Raw genomic sequence first — 18,243 nt, forward strand, 5'->3', positions numbered from 1 at the left:
GACTTATCATAAATACAAAGGACGAGAAAATCTTCGTTTTTAAGTGGATTGGAATATAAACAGTCCCAGATGCAAGACAACCCGAGGCTGATACCTGATAGAGTCTAGGTTTTGCAAAAGAAAAAGGAAAAAAAGAGAAAAAGGAAAACACTCGGTTGCTTTTGCGCGAACTCCATACAAGTCATGTACTCCCCGAGATGCACGCAGATGCAGATCCACCTCGATCCTGTAGATCCAGATTATACTCCGATAGATTACGGAATCAAGTTCACTGCCTTTCCCCTTCTTGCACCTCAATTAGCTTAGTTTGTTGAAGAGAGGAAATCAAGAAACGGCGGCGAGGGGTACCACGAAAGGAAGCCAGCGCTATGGTAAGTCCCCGGTTCCCCGTCCTCTCCAAATCACCTCCTTCACCTAGCTTCGGTTAATTCGTCGGATCTGGCAATCTAATTCTTGGCTCCTGGCGTGATTCTAGTCGGCGCTGTTCAACTTCAACTCGTTCCTGATTGTCGTGCTGCTAGTGATCTGCACCTGCACCTACATCAAGATGCAGTTCCCTGCCATCCTCAACGATCGCACTGGGTATTTTCTATGCCTCCCAAATTTAAAGGAAATTGGGGATTTCTTCGTGAGCCCTCTGGGCAAACAATTGAACCGTCAAATTTCATGCGGAACCGTTGTGTAACTTTGGTCTAGACCATTTTAATTTGGTGCTGTAAACACTTGTGGATGTCCAAGTCCGACCTTACGCTGATTCAGAGTGATTTGCAACCTCTTATCTCTGGTACAGATGAAGGTGAACATGGAAGAATTGTAAAAGTTGTTTCTTTTTATTGTCTTCGCGTCGGATACTCCCTTTTCTTTATGTAACATAAAGCTCAGTAGCTAAATCGACGGGGACAAAATATTCGGGCCCTCTTTGATTCCTAAAATTTCAAAAATGGATAAATAGGAAAAAACTTGGATTATGTTGTTATGCTTTCTTGGATCCTATAGGATTGGATACCACGGAATTTACATTAAACGTGTTTATCACACCATAGGAAAAATATTGGAACCTTTATAATATGTTTTAGCCAATGGAACTTTTCCTATCAAATGTATTGCGAAGTAATCCTTAAGAATAATTCTGATGGATTACAATCCCACAAAACAAAGAACCTTCATAGCTGAAATCCCTAAGGATAACACAAGCAAAAAGTCATTGTAAATCTTTTGGATCAAATAGGTCCTAGTGCTGTTCTTGTGTGCAGTTAATTCACACAATTTGTTAGATTTGAAAGGTTAGGGATCCTCCCAAATTTTGGGCAAATATAGGACTGGAAGAACAAACTGCAAATACTATTTTTTTTCTGAGATTCTTCATTTTCTTACATGAATTTATCTTGACAGATTCCGTGGTTTCTTTTGGAAAGCAGCCCGAATAGGTATGCTTCTTGCTCTGCTTCCATCTCAAATACTGTGCACTCATTTCCATTCATCAGAAACCTGCTGCATGTTTCCTAGTTTCTTTCATTTTGTAAATCTAGGGCACTAGTTTTTGTCAAACATGTACCTAGTTTCACCCGTCAAACTGTATTGAAAACATTGGAGGATCAAAATGCTAAGTACTTCTGCTCCTTTGTAGAAATCCTTTTTCTTGGTGAAGATTTTACTATGTTGTTATTTATAGAAGAATGTTCTTAAATACTCCCTCCTTTTCACAAAGGTTGGCGTATTTGGTTTCGTTAAGACAAGACTTTGACCAATATTAGCTTTGTTAATATGTTATTTATATGATAAGAAACCACAATTATCAGAAAAAGCTTTTGAAGACGAATCTATTGATCTAAATTTCATTTCTTAAATAACACATATTAATAAAATAATTCTTGGTCAAAGCCTTGTCTTAACAAAATTAAATACGCCAATGTTTGCGAAAAAAAAAGGAGGGAGTACCTTGCATTCCATTATCTTGTTTGGAGTTTTAAATCAATAAAAATGGAAAAGCCGAACTATCTAAGTTTTGTTGGAGTTCTTCTTATTGTTGGGGAAGGCTTAGTGCTTACTATATTTTATATCTATGAATGCTAAAATATTTGTTGAAATAGTTAGTTTTTGTATCAAAAAATGCCTACAGGCTGAAATGGGTGAAGGTTGAACAATCTCCATGCTTCTATGGCTCTTATGTCGGGAATCCTTACTGCTTGTTCAGAAATCCACAATATATTATTACTAGGGATCCCTAATTACTATTAGTAATGCAGAAGTTAACTGAAAATTTTGCTTCGTGGTATGCTGTATCTCTTCAGTAAAAGGTCAGGTTGTGACTGCAGACGTGAAAAAGCCTATCAGTGGTGGTTGTCATGTCTATTCATTTCATTATCATCGTCCTCATGGTCGATTGGAGAAAATTTCTGTTACGACTCAAAATGACGAACTACCTTAATCTTTAGAGACTTGTATCTGTGCTCTGAGGTTTTATATGGAACAAGGGTAATAAAAGCACTCATAATGTTTATTAGTGATACCTGAAATCTGAATAGCCCAATGGCAGTGAAATCAATCTAAGTTGCACTTGCTTCACTCAAAGTTTGTTGGTTCAAGGCGGTTTCCGTTCCACGTTACAGGCCCTCTGACTTCCAGCTATGTCTTGTGTGACTCCCGCGAAGCATGTAGGGGAAGCTCGAACAGCTTTCTCCACCAGCAGCTTATGTAGTGGTCAGCATTCCTACGTGCTCTGGCTGATCCTCGCTTTGGTGATGAAGGGCACCCTGGGGGTGACTATGATAGGATTCCGTGGTAGTCTCTAACAACCTGTAACTCAATCAATATGAAAAACATTCCGCCAATGCAGTTAAAGACTATGCTAAGTTGCCAAAACTGCATAACTGCTGAGAGCGAATGAACTTGTATCTTGTTAAGAAATTTGAATGCTGATACTCTTCAGTCTGTGTTAGGTTTTGCCTGTACCAGGACCTTTCCTGGAACTACTACTCCGTACCAGTTTCTAGCAGCTAACAGGTTTCATTAAGTTTATGATATTTCTTCACTACAAACCTGAACTTCCTATTTTATAAATTGGTTTGTCCTGGAAGAATACTTCTGTAGTGTGAGGAAGGATCAACATAAACAACAGATTTTCTAAAAAAATAAAACTTATAACCATAGATGTAACCAGTGACAATCAACCACATATTATTCACTCTGTAACTTGCTATACATTAGCAGGAACTCTGTTGAGATAGCTATGCCTAGCTGCCATTAAGAAATTCAGGAACTGACACATGATTTCTGCCTTCTGATATGCCATTAAGAAATTCAAGAACCGACACATAGTTTTTGCCTTCTGATATGTGTATTTCGGTCTCTGTTCACAAGTTATTTGACAGTTTGTATAGAAGCTGATTTTTTTTTCTTCAGCACGTAATTCCAATATATCTTTTTTTGTGTGCACAGAATTCCAATATATTGCCCATGCATGCTTTCATATGATTGATGATGATTTGGTGCAACAATTGCCGATAGTAATTATTTTCTTATTGATGATGGCCTGTCAAGCCTATGCAACGAAAACAACGAGACATACTTTTTCTGAAGAACATGGTACCGCGTAATTCACTCTTCATTGTGTTCCTTCATCAGGTGAACGTCTGAGCCCTTGGGTAGCATTTGGGTGCTTCGCTATGGGGGTGTCCACTATCTTCTTCTGAAGGCCAGAGCAATCACATCCCTGGCTGCAGAAGTTCTTTTGTAGGAAGAACCATGTCACATTGTATTTCTTAGAGAAGCCTTTTTTTTTCAGTTTAATAGGGATGGAGAGGTACTGTTGTGCCCCTGGGGAAAGACGGAAATGGTAACGTGATTGTTCTGTGGTTAGTAAATCACCGATGATTGATTATGTTCTATGGAAGGTTTATTGGGCCGTGCAAAACCAATTCTGTTTTTTTCTTCTCTGGATGTGCAAAACCAGTTCTGTTTACTGGGCCCCTCTGCTTTGCATTAATTTCATAACTTATTAAAAGAACACCGCTCAGTATGCAGTAAATTGGCGCTGATTTTTACTGCCATCCGCAAGAAAATTTCAAAACTTTGCTGACATCCGTATGGCATGAATCTAGCCCGTGTCAAATTTAAGATCAAAATAAATTTATACGCCAATAAATAAACAAGACAAAGTTGATTGAACTTTGAACTGAATGTTTATGTAATCCTTCCATTCCAAAATACACCTCATATAATACATCTCATATAGATTTGTGCACTTGGATGTGTGAATAACGTCAAGCTGCTTAAAGAAAATTTATACTACATGGCTGGTGAAGTGCATACAAGACGTGGGATTAGCTTGATATTTGCGCTGAACAGCCGATAAAATAGAACCGCGAGCAATATAAATTTCTGTCGTGCTGCTGCAATGTTTCTGTCTTGGGTGCTGCAATGTTTCCCATGACAAAACCGCAAGGAAAATGCACATGTCAATGCCTTTGTGCATGTACATTTCAAAACTCTGTAGCTGTTGGCACTAAAATGATACAGTTAGAGAGAAAAACAGAGAACACCATTTATGCTCATTAGAGACATGCACCTACCACTACTAGATCAAAACTAAATGCATCAGATCTACTATGGTACTGCAATTTCTACTAATGCCCAAAACTCAAAGCAGCAATGCTAAAAAATGCTTCTGAAGATTGCAGTATTTGCACCCTCAACCTCTGTTTTGTATCCAATGATGCTTGGATGTGTAATGCTGCAGAGTATTTATTTCCATCCCTTAAACGCTAGCTCAGAACGGGGGATTAAATTCATCTCCGGATAATATATACATCCCTCATGGCTTTGTAGGCGTTCCCATATTTCTGAAGAAAGACTCTGTGAGATCAACTTGTTTTCCACTATGAATGAACTTCATGCACATTGGTGGCTCCACACTGTAAAGGCTGAGTAGTGCTGATGGAAATGTAAATAGTCCTTCTCCACACATCAAGCCTGACGCAACTGCTGCTGACAATAAGACGGCGCTTTGGACATTCATTTTGGTCCAGATAAACATCACTACACTACCTATGCACAGGTCAATTCCGACGGCTGATCCGATGGTGAATGGCAATGCAAACACTGTCACACTAGGAATATACGCTTGTATCGCCCAACCTTTCCGCTGAGATAGCAAGGAAATTGTGTTTATGGCAATGGCAAAGCAAGCAGCGGCGAAGCAAAACTTGAGACAGTGCTTTGGGAGCGCGTCGACACCGGCCGAGCCGATCATTCCAATGGCACGATAGAGTCCAGCATAGGGACATGGGTAGGCCGAGTCCGCTGATCCGATGGGGACGTGGGCCTTGCCGCTTCTTTGGAAGGCACGGAAGATGCACGGCGTAATAACAGAACCAATGGTTATACCAACAATCTGCATGAAGACCATAGCTCTTTGCGAGGTTAGTGTCATGTAACCTGTCTTTATGTCCATTGTTGTCAGTGAAGAAATATAAAGCGATGTCACGACTATCCCACAAGCTACAAGGCCAGCGACAATGGCGCCTGGTTTTGCAACCCATGCTGCGACGATGAAGATTGTGAACTTGGCATAAGTATATGCAACGTTCCAGTCCGTGAGCCCAGCTACATAGGTATTGGTGACGGCAGCCATTGGGATAATAGTATATATTGTGATGACATGATAGAAACTTATCTGGCTGAACAAGTTTGGGATAATAACTGCACAGATTGTTGCACATATGATGTACCCAACCACTGGTATGGAAACAGGAATTCTGTTTTCAAGGAATACCTCGATCCTTTTACGATCATCGTAGTTAAGGCTGGGGTGTCTTTTCAAGTAGTTAGCCACCACTGAATCTGTTTCTTGCCGTTTCAGTCTGTAGTCATTGTAAGCTGTAATAAGGAGCATGATCAAAGTGTAGAGGCCATCTGTGACAATCAGTGCAACTGTGATAAAGATCTGTCGTGTAACTTGGAAGAGTTAGACCCACATCAAATGTTAAGAAGAAAAAAAGAAGAGTTTGGACTTTGGGGAGTTAGTATTATACCTTGTACCCATTCAGTCCCGACAAACTCGTTGGACTAGCATTATACCATATCCCATTTTTCGATTCGAGAAACGGGAATAAAATTCCCCAAGATACCATGCCTCCAGAAAGAAACGAAATATTTACCATAGGCGGGACCATCATTCCCACGCCAATATATGTTGCAGAAAAATCAAAGAAGAACCTGCAGCACAAGATTATATATTACTACTCCAAGTAGGTATTCCTATAAGGCTTGTACAGGATTATATCACATATCCATTCTCTACTTCTTTATAAACATGTTACTGGAAAACAAATCAAGAAAATCACGTTGCATATGACTTCCTCTGGAATACAACTTTAACTACTGATATAATATGGCATGTGAATAAAAATAGTAAAATTATATCTGGAACGAATACTTGTTGTTGATGTATCTACAATACTATTCTCCTACATTATGAAAGATGAAGTTGAAACAGAGATTGATGACACGCTCACTAACTTGGAATTGATCTATGAAGGAGATTTTTCTAATATATATCATATAATTTGGAAAGCCTTTTGTACTAATAGCTGCAGTTACACCCATGTTCATTCCATACAATGTATAGAGTATGTAGCGCAATGTATATAAAACCAAATGGGTCACCATGATGGCATGGTGCCCAGACACCAGTATTTGAAAAACATGAATGCATGCCATATTTTGATATATTCTTCTTTTAGGTAATATATTTTGATATATTGTTTCGAAACATTCAGTTTTTGCGTATGTACCCGAGTATAAAAATTCAAATGCAGTACATACATCCTGGAAATTTCAAAAAACTAAGATGTTAGGGTATTAATAAAATCGTACACAAAGAATTCAGAGTGTGCATGATCAGATACCCAGATTTCAGGGTATGTGATTCAAATATGCCCTAACACATTCAAATCCAAATGTCTTCTTCGAAATTTTGTATTCCATTTGGATATATATCCAATGGTTTTCCATAGATAAAACTTTCATAATATCTATTCAAAATTTCTTTTAATTTGGTGCTTGACGTAGTGCCCGTATACATATACTTCTAATGGTATGTACAATTATGATATATTTTGAAAGTATGCAAAAAATTGTGGATTAACTTGGACTTTTCATGTAGATCACATTGGAGTTCTTATAAATAATATACTAGTCCACTCAAAGTGATAAACTAATGCAGTATTTAGACCCGTACGTTGTATTCTCATGTAACATTTCGTAAACATATTTACCTGTGCTTATATAATTCAAGTCCAAACAATGGGAAGCTTGAAAATCCACAATCTTTGCCTGCAGTGTATAACCATGAAAATGCAGCCCAAGAAAAGCTACCTATGAAAAATTTGAATATGCTTGCAACTTGCATCCTGAATTAGGATTAAATAAGAGTATTAGTTTTAAGAATGCAAAATGAGCAAATTAATTTTGTAGAAATCCACTTTGTACATAGGGAAGAAAGGGAATAACATACTTGGCTAGGTAAGCTCCTTGAGGGGTGTGAAAACTGTTAATAAGGTGAGCTTGAGCTGTCCCAGTAGGGAATAGTAATCTGTAATCAAGAATCATCACCTATAGTGAGAAGGAACATTCATTAGTTAATACCTACGAGTTATACTGTAAGTAATAAATAGAATTTTATTTTTAGTTATTGTCAATAAATAGTTTATACTCCAAGAAGTTCATAATATATATGCTTAAGATTGAGATAAAGGTGACACGGCTTGGAATATCGCATAAACATTGTCTTGAGTGTGCAAATCAGAGATATTGTCCAGGGGAATAGTTGATTCTTCGACTAGTATTGTGATCGAACCATGATTTGCTATAGAAATACAACCTTTTCTTCCGAATCACTCAAGCAAAATAATCCAAAGTCTGATACAATATTACACATAGCTAGAAATATAACTAATGTTCTTCCGGTAAAAATATAACTAATGTTCTTTATGCAAAACTATACAGAAGTATGGTACATAAGTCCTTGGTTACAGAAATAAATTAATTCTTTCTCCCAAACAACTCACTTGTATGATTATTAGTGGACATTGGAATAATCATAATCTACAAAAATGCATAGATTACATTGAGAAGTAAAGATATACTCTCTCCATCCAATATTAGGTGACTCAAATTTGTCTAAATATGGATGTATCTATATCCAAAAAGCGTCTAGATACATGTAATATTCCGTCACTTAATATGGGACGGAGGGAGTAGAAGGGGCTAATATGTATACCTGGTTCAACGGCACACTAGTGAATATTCCCATTAGACCAACAAGGAAAAGGAATAGCATCCATTGTCCTGTCGGAAAATTGTCGACAATGTTTTTTGGATCAGGATGTTCTTCACCGAGTGATGTCGCCACGACAGAAGTCATTGAAGTGATGTACAAAGCAAACCCACCTAGAACATGAAATATAGAGAATAATTTGGTCAATGTGAAAATAAAATGCAACATGATTTGTTCTTTTATGGCAGATTACATTTATGTAGAAAAGAAAAGTAAATTGGTTTGCAGCTCAAATTGCATCCAATGTTTGGGCGAACCCAAAATCGGTAACATTGGTGAGAAATTTGTTTGGCACCTATCAATTTCTGTGCCAACATTGGGTACGAGGGGGTAGGCATGGCCACGAATTGTCCTCCATCCAATCAATTAACGATCGAAGAGTTGAATGTTTGTATTGACAACCCGGACTAAAAAGAAAACACGCTTATGATTTGCTCTCAAAGGTGTTCCAAGAGTCTTTGACTTGTTTATTTATAGATATATAAATATTTAGAACTCTAAAAGTGGATTCAAAAGATAACTCAGTCCATCTCTAGCCTCAAAATCATCTGTTTCCGCTAATATCTATTACAATATATTAAATTGGAGTTGGTCGTGATGGTATGGACGCATTCGCGAGTACCGTGCGCGGACGCTGTCGACTGGATCGAGTCAGACCGATTCTCCGCTGAGCTTTACTACCCGCACCGAACAAAGCCCATGAGGCAGCCCATCACCAGCCCAACGAGCACGCGAGGTGCTGCCGATTTACCAAGCATCGACCGAAACGAACGTCTGAAGCTATATTTGCGTATACGATTTTTTTTTGAAACGTGCATATTCTAATTTGTTCTGCCAAAAATCAAGGTAGGGCAGCTGTCCAGCATGAGAAAAAAGAACCACCTAAATCGAGTACCGAGCAAACAAACGGAAACAAAGCGAACCCCAAGCAGTATGGCTCCGACCGCCGCATCTCCCCAAAACGGTAAGGGCAAACGAAGAATTTATGGGCAGAATCGGTTTGTCAATTTGTGGGAATTAGTTCCCCAGTCTAAATTCGGAGAGAAACGGACGATTTGGTGGGATTCAACCTGCGACACCATGGTTGCACGTGCATGGTCGTACGTCAGGATCAAACACATCAAACTTTAAAATTGCTATTTTTAATACATTTCTAATTGTGCAACGCACCGGTCTTTTGCTAGTATATTATTACATACGCGAAGTTCTATTTATTGGACATGGACTAAAAGTACACGCTCATGCATACCTAGAATACAACATGATAAAATCAAGTTTGACCAAGAGTCTCATGCACCATTGTGTATCCACTACCAATCACACCTTAACTCTCCTCTCGGCCTAGCTTCACAAAATGTCGGGTATCGGTCAAGTCAACATGCCGTGTTTGGAAACACTACTATAGAAAACCACTTTACTCTAGCTGGTCTTAAACCCTCCTTGGACACGTGTAGACGTATCAAAATTCAACGCTTGGACCTTGAAGCTTATCGGCTGTCTCTCTGCCGCCCATCGGAGCCCATGCTGGCAGTGCCACCGGCGATGCAAATATCTTGCCAAGAAGTTAGCCTCTAATAGATCAAAAGATTCTGAGCTAGGATCCCCCATCGACATCCACAAACCTCGAATAAGCTTAGACATTAGGGGAGCAGAGAGAACCTGGAGCGGATGGAAATGATGAGGGCATTGTCACTCCAGCCGGAGAAGGGCCTTTAGCTAGGATGGCCTGAGCTGTCAGAGTAGACCAGGCACCATCCAGTACATCAGCGATGACGAGCTGGATCTTCGAAGCGGGCCTCCGTCATGGAGCTTGATGGGAGTAGCAGCTGTAGTGTTAATCTCGTTCAGCTATTTATCCGGTACTGCAGTTTTTCTGTTAGCAGATAGCGTTTTTTTCAACTAATAACTTGTCCGTCTGTGGACTGTTTCAGCTATACTATGTAACGGTATGGCTCGTAGTTATCTCCTTTACGTTTGTTAGTTGGAGCTCACTGAGTTTCGATCGTGGGATGGTGCAACAATAGTGGGACGAAGTGGGCTAGTAGTTGTGTTTCTGTTACGGCATGTACTGAAGAATAAAAAGGAATGAAAACGGAAAAACAGCGGACGGTTGCACGCTGCACAAATCTCTTGTGTTTTCCTCTTCGTCTATCCACCCACGAGTGAGCGAGAGTGAGAGACATTGCCATTGCAACTTCAGCAGCCCCTCTTCCTTGCATAGGATAAAAACCGGCTCTAGAGAGATTCATAGAGTACATTGAAAAATTATCATGCATGTCCCTTAGTCAGACCCGAGGCCAAGAAAAAGAGAGTGGATGCTTGCCTTAGTTCCAAGCTGACTTGCTTGCCTAAACCTTGAGCTAGAGATGAAAAGCACCTCGAAAATTGTCAGATTTTAGAGTAGGTGGTGAAGATCTCCGGAGATGAAGAAGTAAAGTTAATGTAGGATTTTTTTTTGAGATACATAGGGGGGAGGCGCGTAACCTCGATGAGGACAGAACCGGACACCTTTCCAAGATTTTCTGCCACCGTCAGGACGCAAGAAAACTCACAGAAGTTTTGGTCGTCGGAAAATGAAGCATATTCCAATAAAAGAAAAATGGAAGAAGAACAGCAAGATGCCAAAAGCTCCTAAAGCAACAACCCTGGATCTGACTATATATATAAGGGGGAAGGAAGGGCCAAGCGCCTCTGCCTCTTCTCTCATGCGGTGGAGGCAAATGGAGGGGAGAGGGAGAGGGAGAGGCAGGCGAAGCAGTGGGGGTGAGAGCACCTAGGAAGTGAAGGAGACAGAAAGAAAGGGATGAAATGAGAGCCTCCTAGACCTATTCCCAGATATTCGATCACTAGGGGCTTCGTTGGAGCTTTACTGGGTGAGGGGCTCACTCGCATGGTGGTGTCCAGAGAGTAATATACATTCCACATCACTAATTTTGAATGTTTGGTCCACCTTAATTATCCAACTTTGTATACACCAAAATATGGCCACTCAACTTTTGTAAGTGGTTAACTTTAGTCACTCATCCCATCATACATACATACCTGGATGAGTTGACATATTTGGCTCTTTTTTTCGAAAAGGAGGGAATAAGACATATTTGGCTATGGTTTGACCTCCACACCAGGAGGCATGGTAGGGAGAGAGTTGTTGAGCTTTGCAAGATAGTCATTTCTGTTTTTTTTTTGTCAAATCAGTCCTATTAAGTAGATCTAGCTTCAACCGAAAGCTTATTGCTTAAAGGACTATGTTGCAAAAACAAAAACTTCATAACCCGTTCCTCCTTGGTGCCTGCTGACGTAGCACAGACGTGGAGACCAAACAAAACAGCAGTTGAAATATGTCAACTTGGCAAAATACGTATTTCAGAACGAGCGAGTGACCAACGACAGGGCCACTTAAAAAAAATACGTGACTGTATTTTTATCTATCAGTTGATAATTGACTGAATTAGACAAGACTTTTCGTGGGTGCTCGCCACTGGACACGTCAAAAGCAAAATGAGACAAGTTTCATATGTCGTATACACAGTTTTTTTCTTTCGAAAAGAAGGTTGAAATCACCGGCCTCTGCATCAAAATAATGTACATATCTACAGTTTATTAATTTATTAACTAGTCCGGTAAAAAGAATACATCAATGCAGCAACCAAAGCCTATAAGGCTGATGAATGGCGGGGCTTGCCATTATGGGACCGCATAGCACCGCAAAACATCGAAATCCAGAGGCCGCACTAGACACAACCGGTCAAGAAAATTTTTAATGTTTCCCATCTGCTCACACTTCAGTATTAGCCATGACTGTCTTTCACCAACCCTTTCAGGACAGGGATCGAAGCAATGCAACTTTCCCACCCTTGGAATCGACGAGCAGGATAAGACCTCACCAGCGTGCGACTTGAGTGGTGACGCTCGCAACTGCAAGCACCGGATGCATTTTGCCGGGATTTTTGGATCCAACGAGAGGGATGAGCCACGGTCGCACTGGGTTGGCCGAGGGCAGCCCTGCTGCCGCCGTCGGTCGCACGGGACGTTGCCTGGCGACCTCCTCTGGCGACGGCGAGGGAGACGAGGGGTTGGAATTTGGGGGACTTGGGCCGGCGGCATTGATCCTCCGAATCGCCTCGGAAGAGGGACTTGGAGGTGGGCCTGTGACTAGCTATTAAATAGTTTGTCTATACGTACTTGGCACGTTACACAACGCCACTAGCTATATCCACATGTATAGCCGACTTGAGTCAATTACACAAGCTAGGCGCAAATTCCAGAAATTTGCTGTAGAGATAAACTAATACCTGAAGGATATAGTGAGTATTGCCAGGATATGCTTACCGGTTATGGCTAAGTTGCCTACTGTGATGACGGTGGTGACTATCAACACGGTCTCCTGGCGCGTGCAGGGCGGCGCGGGGAGGCCGCACGTCCGCAGCAGGCCGACGAACCACTTGAGGAAGATGTAGCTGAGCACGGTGATGGGCATGTTGAGGCTCGGCAGGACGCCGGCCGTCATCTGGAGCTTGAGGGACACGAACCCGAAGACGATGGACAGAACCACCGCGATCACCACTGACCGCGGGGTCACCTGGTCCAATGTCCCTGCCAGCGGCTGCTTCTCGAACGCCCGCTCCACTGACATCGCCAGCGACGGGTCGCTGATCATGGCGTCCATGGCGACTCACTTACCCCCAGCTGAGATCGATCAAGTGATTGTGGGGCTTTTGTTAGTTTTGTTAGGGAAGAAGAAAGCTATTATCGGTCAGCTTGCTCTTGTAGGAGTGCGTCATACGGTTGGGAGTGGTCGGGGGTGGAGAGCAAGTATAGGCGGGGACGAGCAAAAATAGCATGTGGAATGGCCGGAACAAAGGCTGGTTTGCCGCATGTAAGCATGGTTTAAGTAGTGGCTGTGAGCGTATAGAGGAACACCATCATCATGGAACAGAGTGGCCGTTCGACCAGGAACAGAGGCGCTATTTATCTGCTATACTATATACAGACGTTCACCCTTGCAAGTTAGAAGGAACTAGAAGTACTTTTATATTCTTGAGAAAGATAGTCAAAAAGGCCTCCCATTACCGATGAACAAAACTTTCACCTACTCCCTCCAATACATAAAAAAGTGTCGTTTACTTAGTACAAAATGTAAGTGGGCGACACTTTTTATGGATCGAAGGGAGTACAATGGAACATACCTGCAGATGAGTGTTCAAAGAGGAAAGATATAGCATTTAGGATCCGCAAAGATGAACCCACTTCTAAATCAACCACTTTGCACCATACACACTTCTCTCATTGATTCGGGAGATGAAGGTCATCATGCGAATCAAGTCCATTTCAGTTTTGAGTAGTTGTGGTCAAAGTTTTGTCTGGATCCTTTTTTACGCTGGAGGAGGGGAGGGGGGGTTAACCCTGGTAACCAGAAAAACCTGGCCATTCACCAGACGGATTTTGTTAAATCAAACTTTGAATCAAATGTTTTTCTTTTGAAGATGATAATCTATTGCACATATGTAATGCCGTAAATACAATCATGGTATAGTGGAGGTTGCATTCTCTGCTAATTTGATGTTCACGTATTCATTCATGGCTTAAATTCAAAATTTTAATTCAAGTGACATTTTTTTGTTCACTAAACCTATTACTCAGAAGGGACAGGGAAATGCGGTAACCAAAAATACCTCTCGGTAACCAAAACCTTGCATTGGTAGTGTTGAGTCGGGAAGACTTCCATAACCTTATGATCAGCTAGTGGGGTGGAGTTACACGAGGGGGCACGTCCATGGGAAGGTGGCAGAATAAAAGACACACCACCTCAGACAATTTCTTAAAGAATGGGCTAACCATATCGGTGGTATTTATAAAATTGAACAGGATTGCTTGTTACACATTGTTGAGTGTATAGAGGAATGCTAGGACCATGGTGTGGAGTGACGGTTCAACTTCAACCGGAAACAGAGGTGCTGTCTATTTATCTACCACCGCCTTTACCCTTAGATTTCCTTTTCTTGAAAAAAGAGTAAAAGGGCATATATTTCTGACTGTGAGGAGTACAATGAAGAAAGATAAAACAAAACTCAATTCTAGATACTCTAACATACCTATAGGCGAGAAGGAGGAGAACTATAGCATCTTGGGACGCAAATGGGATCCTGCATGTATCCTGCTCTTCTGAACCCATCTCCAAGCCCAAGATGTGCCTAATAACATCCTATTGGGCTACTGGAAAACTTACTTTTTTCCAGGCTGCAGTTGGATTGGAGAGTCTTGATCTCTAGATTGGTCCCAATTGTTGGTACACCACGTCATCGATGAAGAACACACTCACATATCAACAAAACCAACCCATAAAAATAGAATGTGTTACAACTCTTCCACCCTTACAAGGAATCCCATTTGCGAATTCGAGCTAAGAGAACAAATTTGGAAACTCATTCTTGAACTCGTCTTTACGTTCCCAATGTTCCCTCATCTGGAGTGATTGCTCCACATCACTTTGCAGAACTTATGCCAATTTTTCCTTGTAGGTCGGGTGCTCTTCATCTAGGGAAGTTATCTGGCTTCTCCTCGTAGTGTTTCAAAACATTTCTTGACATGCAGAACTATCGTAAGCCCCAGGCAAGGAGATCCAGAGCCTGGGGCTTCAAAAAAAAAACTTTGGTAAATTATGATAATTTTTAAGCCGGCCAGCCCTGAGATTTCAGGGGCTCAGGGCGAATATAGAATTCGGGGCCCTTAGTATGAACATCAAAATAAATGGTTAACACACATAGGGATGTATATGTTTTAGATGATGATATCATGGTACTGAAATTTGAGGAAAGTAGAAACAATTACTGATTGAAATCTGGATCATAAACTCAGTTTAATATAAATTTTGATAGGACTTGGTATTATCCACGGTCCTTCGGCATATAGTTTGTCCGGTCGGCAAGATGGTGAGGCCACATGCAAAGACTGACATGAACTAACTAATTATCTTTGCTCAAGTTCGTCTGGCTCAAAGGTCGATAGGTACGGGATTGTCGGTTGGAAACATCAAGCAAAACATGCGACATGGCAAATCTACAAATATGGAGTCCATGGGAGGAAACAAAAGAATTTCGTTTTGATTGACCCATTAATACACTATCGACAATATGCTAGTCTTCGGTCCTATTTTGTGCACATGTTTGCCAACGAATTAGCCCAGTATTCGTTACTGTTAACCCATACGGCACACGGGCCATCGCTTGCGTATTATTTCATTTTTGGGAGACACATGGCCACCGGCCCAGATCCTAGAGCTAATCGGACGAACCAGATACAGAGCTCCTTATTATTCTAAAAAAAAGATACAGTGCTCCTGTCAATCGAGCCCTATTCTTTCATGTCCTGTATGTCTTTTGTATAACTTTTGGAAAGAGAAATGGGCCAAATGGCACAGATCCCAAGCATGGGGTGGATGGCTCAGATTTCCAATGCGACTGCCACCAGGTGCAATAAATCCGGATTGGAACGGTGTTAAACAGATGATTAGAGGGAACTAGCTCGACCCTCTAGGGGTGGCCTATCACATATATGCAAAGGTACGTTTACATGATACACGTATAGGTACAAGTACAGATGCTATACATGTCTAACACCCTCCCTCAATCTTAGCCACTTCCTAAAGAGTCTAGAAGGGTAAGATTACGCCTACAAGCCTCGAACTGTGGTAGAAACAAAGGCTTGGTGAAGATGTCTGCAAGTTGATCCTTTGAAGAGATGAACTTGATTTGTAGTAGCTTCTGAGAAACACGTTCCCTTACAAAGTTGAAAGGGCATTTCGATCTCTAAGTGTTTTGGTGTTAATGACAACATGACTCGTGGACTAACCGTGTGCTCGAGTGTTTCAGATGTGAGATCAAATGGCACAAGACAGTTCGTTGCCCTCTAAAAGGAAAGAAGCGTAGATTGATTTACGGCTTTTTATTTATATTGAGTCGTAGGAAATTCGTACTATTAAGAGGGAGTCCACATGGGAAAGGTTTGGGTGAATCAACTTCACGTACACAAATCTACTATATTTGCACCCACATAAAGCCGTTTCCTTAGTGGGAGAGAGACCACCTCATAATCTTACCTAAGGGTTTAGTGCCTAATTGTCTCCAACGCGGCAGTGCAGCTCTTTTCAAGCCGGTAGTTCCGCCCGAGTACCGGAACCGCACCTAAACGCTATTGTCTTCTAGCGGTATCGGAGCGGTACTACCACTGGTGGTAGTACCTCTCTGCTACCTCTCTACCACCCGGCTGCGCGAAATTCACTTAACGGTCAGATTTTGAGGCGCCCTTTAAATAGGAGTCGTCCCCTACCTCGGAACTCCTCCTCCACCAAGTTATTCCTCTCTCCCCTAAATACAAGAGCTTCGAATTCCTAGATCTCCCTCCCTAGTGCTTCCCCAATCTTGATTCTTTGAGGATTGGAGGAGAAGATCTTGATCTAAGGTTTCACCAAATTGAAAAGTTGATTCCCCTTGTTTCCTTTGTGGATTTTGTTACTCTTGGAATTTTGGGATTCCTAGCCGGAAGGTGTCTCTTCAAGGCCTCCAATCTTGTGAGGAGGTGCTTGAAGAGTCGGGAATGAGCCTCCAATTAAGTTGTGGAGTTGTGCCCTTCTCCTTGTTTGTAAGGGTTCGGCGTTCGCCCTCAAGGAAGACACTAGTGGAACTCATCCCACCTTTGTGGTGTTGTGAGAGCTCATCCCACCTTTGTGGTGTGGTGAGTTGGAGAATAGAGTGAGCCTTTGTGGCGCCTCTACCTTTGTGGTAGAGCGCTCCTCCAAACGGAGACGTACACCGACCCCAATAGGTGGAACTCCGGTGAAATCTTCGTCTCCCCGTGTGGTATCATTCTTGCCCCTTTACTTACTCGCAAAGCTTAATTGTTTATCTTGTGCTTTGGCTATCAAGTAAGTTTCAATTGATTATCTATTGCTTGTGCTTGTGCTTCGGCTATTGCATCATACTAGGGGTGTTCATCATTTAGACGTTTTAGTGAACCCATATATTGATGCTTGTATCCATAAAAGTGAAAAGAAAAAGTAAAATTTGTTAGTCGCCTATTCACCCCCCCAACTCTAGTCGACCATGCCGATATTTCAATTGGTATCAGAGCCAAGTCTCTTAAATAGGGCTTAACCGCCTTAAGAGTATGGCCGACGTGAGTGAGGTGGTTGGAAACAAAGCTACTATGGGCACCAAAGTGAGTATGGACATGTTGATTAAGATTTTGAGATATCTTAAACCATCCATACTCATTGAGGTTAACTCCGTAGTGGCCAAGTGACTTAAAGCCAATGCTCCCACTACATCTTATACCAACCCCGAGTTGCCCAAATCCTCACCCGTTGAGGAAATGGACAAACCGGGTGTGGATGCCAAAGCAATAAAAGCTAAGGCTAATGCTACTGATGTGAGAGCAAACCATTCCCAAGGAATAGGTGGTTTGGGGTCATATTGTGAGGTGTCCTCATCTCAACATTATGCATCCCCTTCCATTTCCATGCCTCATTTTATCCCTCAAGGTACTCCACCAAATCTAAATGCATCTAACTTTTCTAATTAGTTATTTTGTATGAGATCTTATATTTGTAGAACTTCAATTGAATTATGGAGAATCATTAAGGATGGGTACAAGCCACATGATCAAGGAAACTTAACTTCGAGAGAGTATATTGATTTTCTACTCAATCCAAGGGCATTGCATATTATTGAAAAGTCTCTTCAAGTGAAGAATCTTCCTCATATCCATTCGTGCACCACTGCCAAAGAAGCTTGGAATTATCTTGTCACAAACCTTACTTTGAAGGCCAAGGTGTCACATCAAGAAGAAGAAGAAGAAGAGAGAGAGAGGAAGAGGAGAGTTGTCCTGAAGCAATACAATATGCTTATAAT

General features: G+C 41.4%; 2 protein-coding genes across 3 annotated transcripts; one reads left to right on the forward strand and one right to left on the reverse strand.

The window, feature by feature from the left end:
• LOC100837562 (protein kish) lies at nt 1–3,917 on the forward strand. 2 transcript variants are annotated; one of them, XR_002963836.1, is made up of 5 exons: nt 1–371; nt 476–582; nt 1,393–1,427; nt 2,610–2,781; nt 3,625–3,913. XR_002963836.1 is itself a non-coding variant. In XM_010233276.3 (4 exons), exons 1-4 carry the CDS (start codon nt 369–371, stop codon nt 3,690–3,692), a joined length of 213 nt encoding a protein of 70 aa, XP_010231578.1. In that variant the 5' UTR covers nt 40–368; the 3' UTR covers nt 3,693–3,917. The 2 variants fall into 2 exon arrangements, 1 of the variants encoding a protein (XP_010231578.1); XM_010233276.3 differs by lacking the exon at nt 2,610–2,781 and having other exon boundaries at nt 40–371; nt 3,625–3,917.
• Nucleotides 3,918–4,449: 532 nt separating this feature from the next.
• LOC100824588 (probable metal-nicotianamine transporter YSL3) lies at nt 4,450–13,045 on the reverse strand. Its single transcript, XM_003566363.3, has 6 exons — nt 12,668–13,045; nt 8,282–8,451; nt 7,517–7,614; nt 7,278–7,412; nt 6,033–6,216; nt 4,450–5,944 (listed from the first exon to the last, which is right to left on the reverse strand). Exons 1-6 carry the CDS (start codon nt 13,002–13,004, stop codon nt 4,814–4,816), a joined length of 2,055 nt encoding a protein of 684 aa, XP_003566411.1. The 5' UTR covers nt 13,005–13,045; the 3' UTR covers nt 4,450–4,813.
• Nucleotides 13,046–18,243: the final 5,198 nt, after the last annotated feature.

This window comes from Brachypodium distachyon, chromosome 2 (assembly GCF_000005505.3).
Source record: "Brachypodium distachyon strain Bd21 chromosome 2, Brachypodium_distachyon_v3.0, whole genome shotgun sequence".
Lineage (NCBI taxonomy): Eukaryota > Viridiplantae > Streptophyta > Magnoliopsida > Poales > Poaceae > Brachypodium > Brachypodium distachyon.

What these genes read in the sequence shown, in the direction of transcription:
- LOC100837562 (XM_010233276.3), top strand. An exon ending in ATCCTCAACGATCGCACTGG is followed by an intron (nt 583 to 1,392) that starts GTATTTTCTATG and finishes TTATCTTGACAG; the next exon opens with ATTCCGTGGTTTCTTTTGGA. An exon ending in TTGGAAAGCAGCCCGAATAG is followed by an intron (nt 1,428 to 3,624) that starts GTATGCTTCTTG and finishes TTCCTTCATCAG; the next exon opens with GTGAACGTCTGAGCCCTTGG.
- LOC100824588 (XM_003566363.3), bottom strand. Translation starts at nt 13,004, where the DNA reads ATGGACGCCATGATCAGCGACCCGTCGCTGGCGATGTCAGTGGAGCGG. An exon ending in AGGCAACTTAGCCATAACCG is followed by an intron (nt 8,452 to 12,667) that starts GTAAGCATATCC and finishes TTCATGTTCTAG; the next exon opens with GTGGGTTTGCTTTGTACATC. An exon ending in CGGGACTGAATGGGTACAAG is followed by an intron (nt 5,945 to 6,032) that starts GTATAATACTAA and finishes GTTACACGACAG; the next exon opens with ATCTTTATCACAGTTGCACT.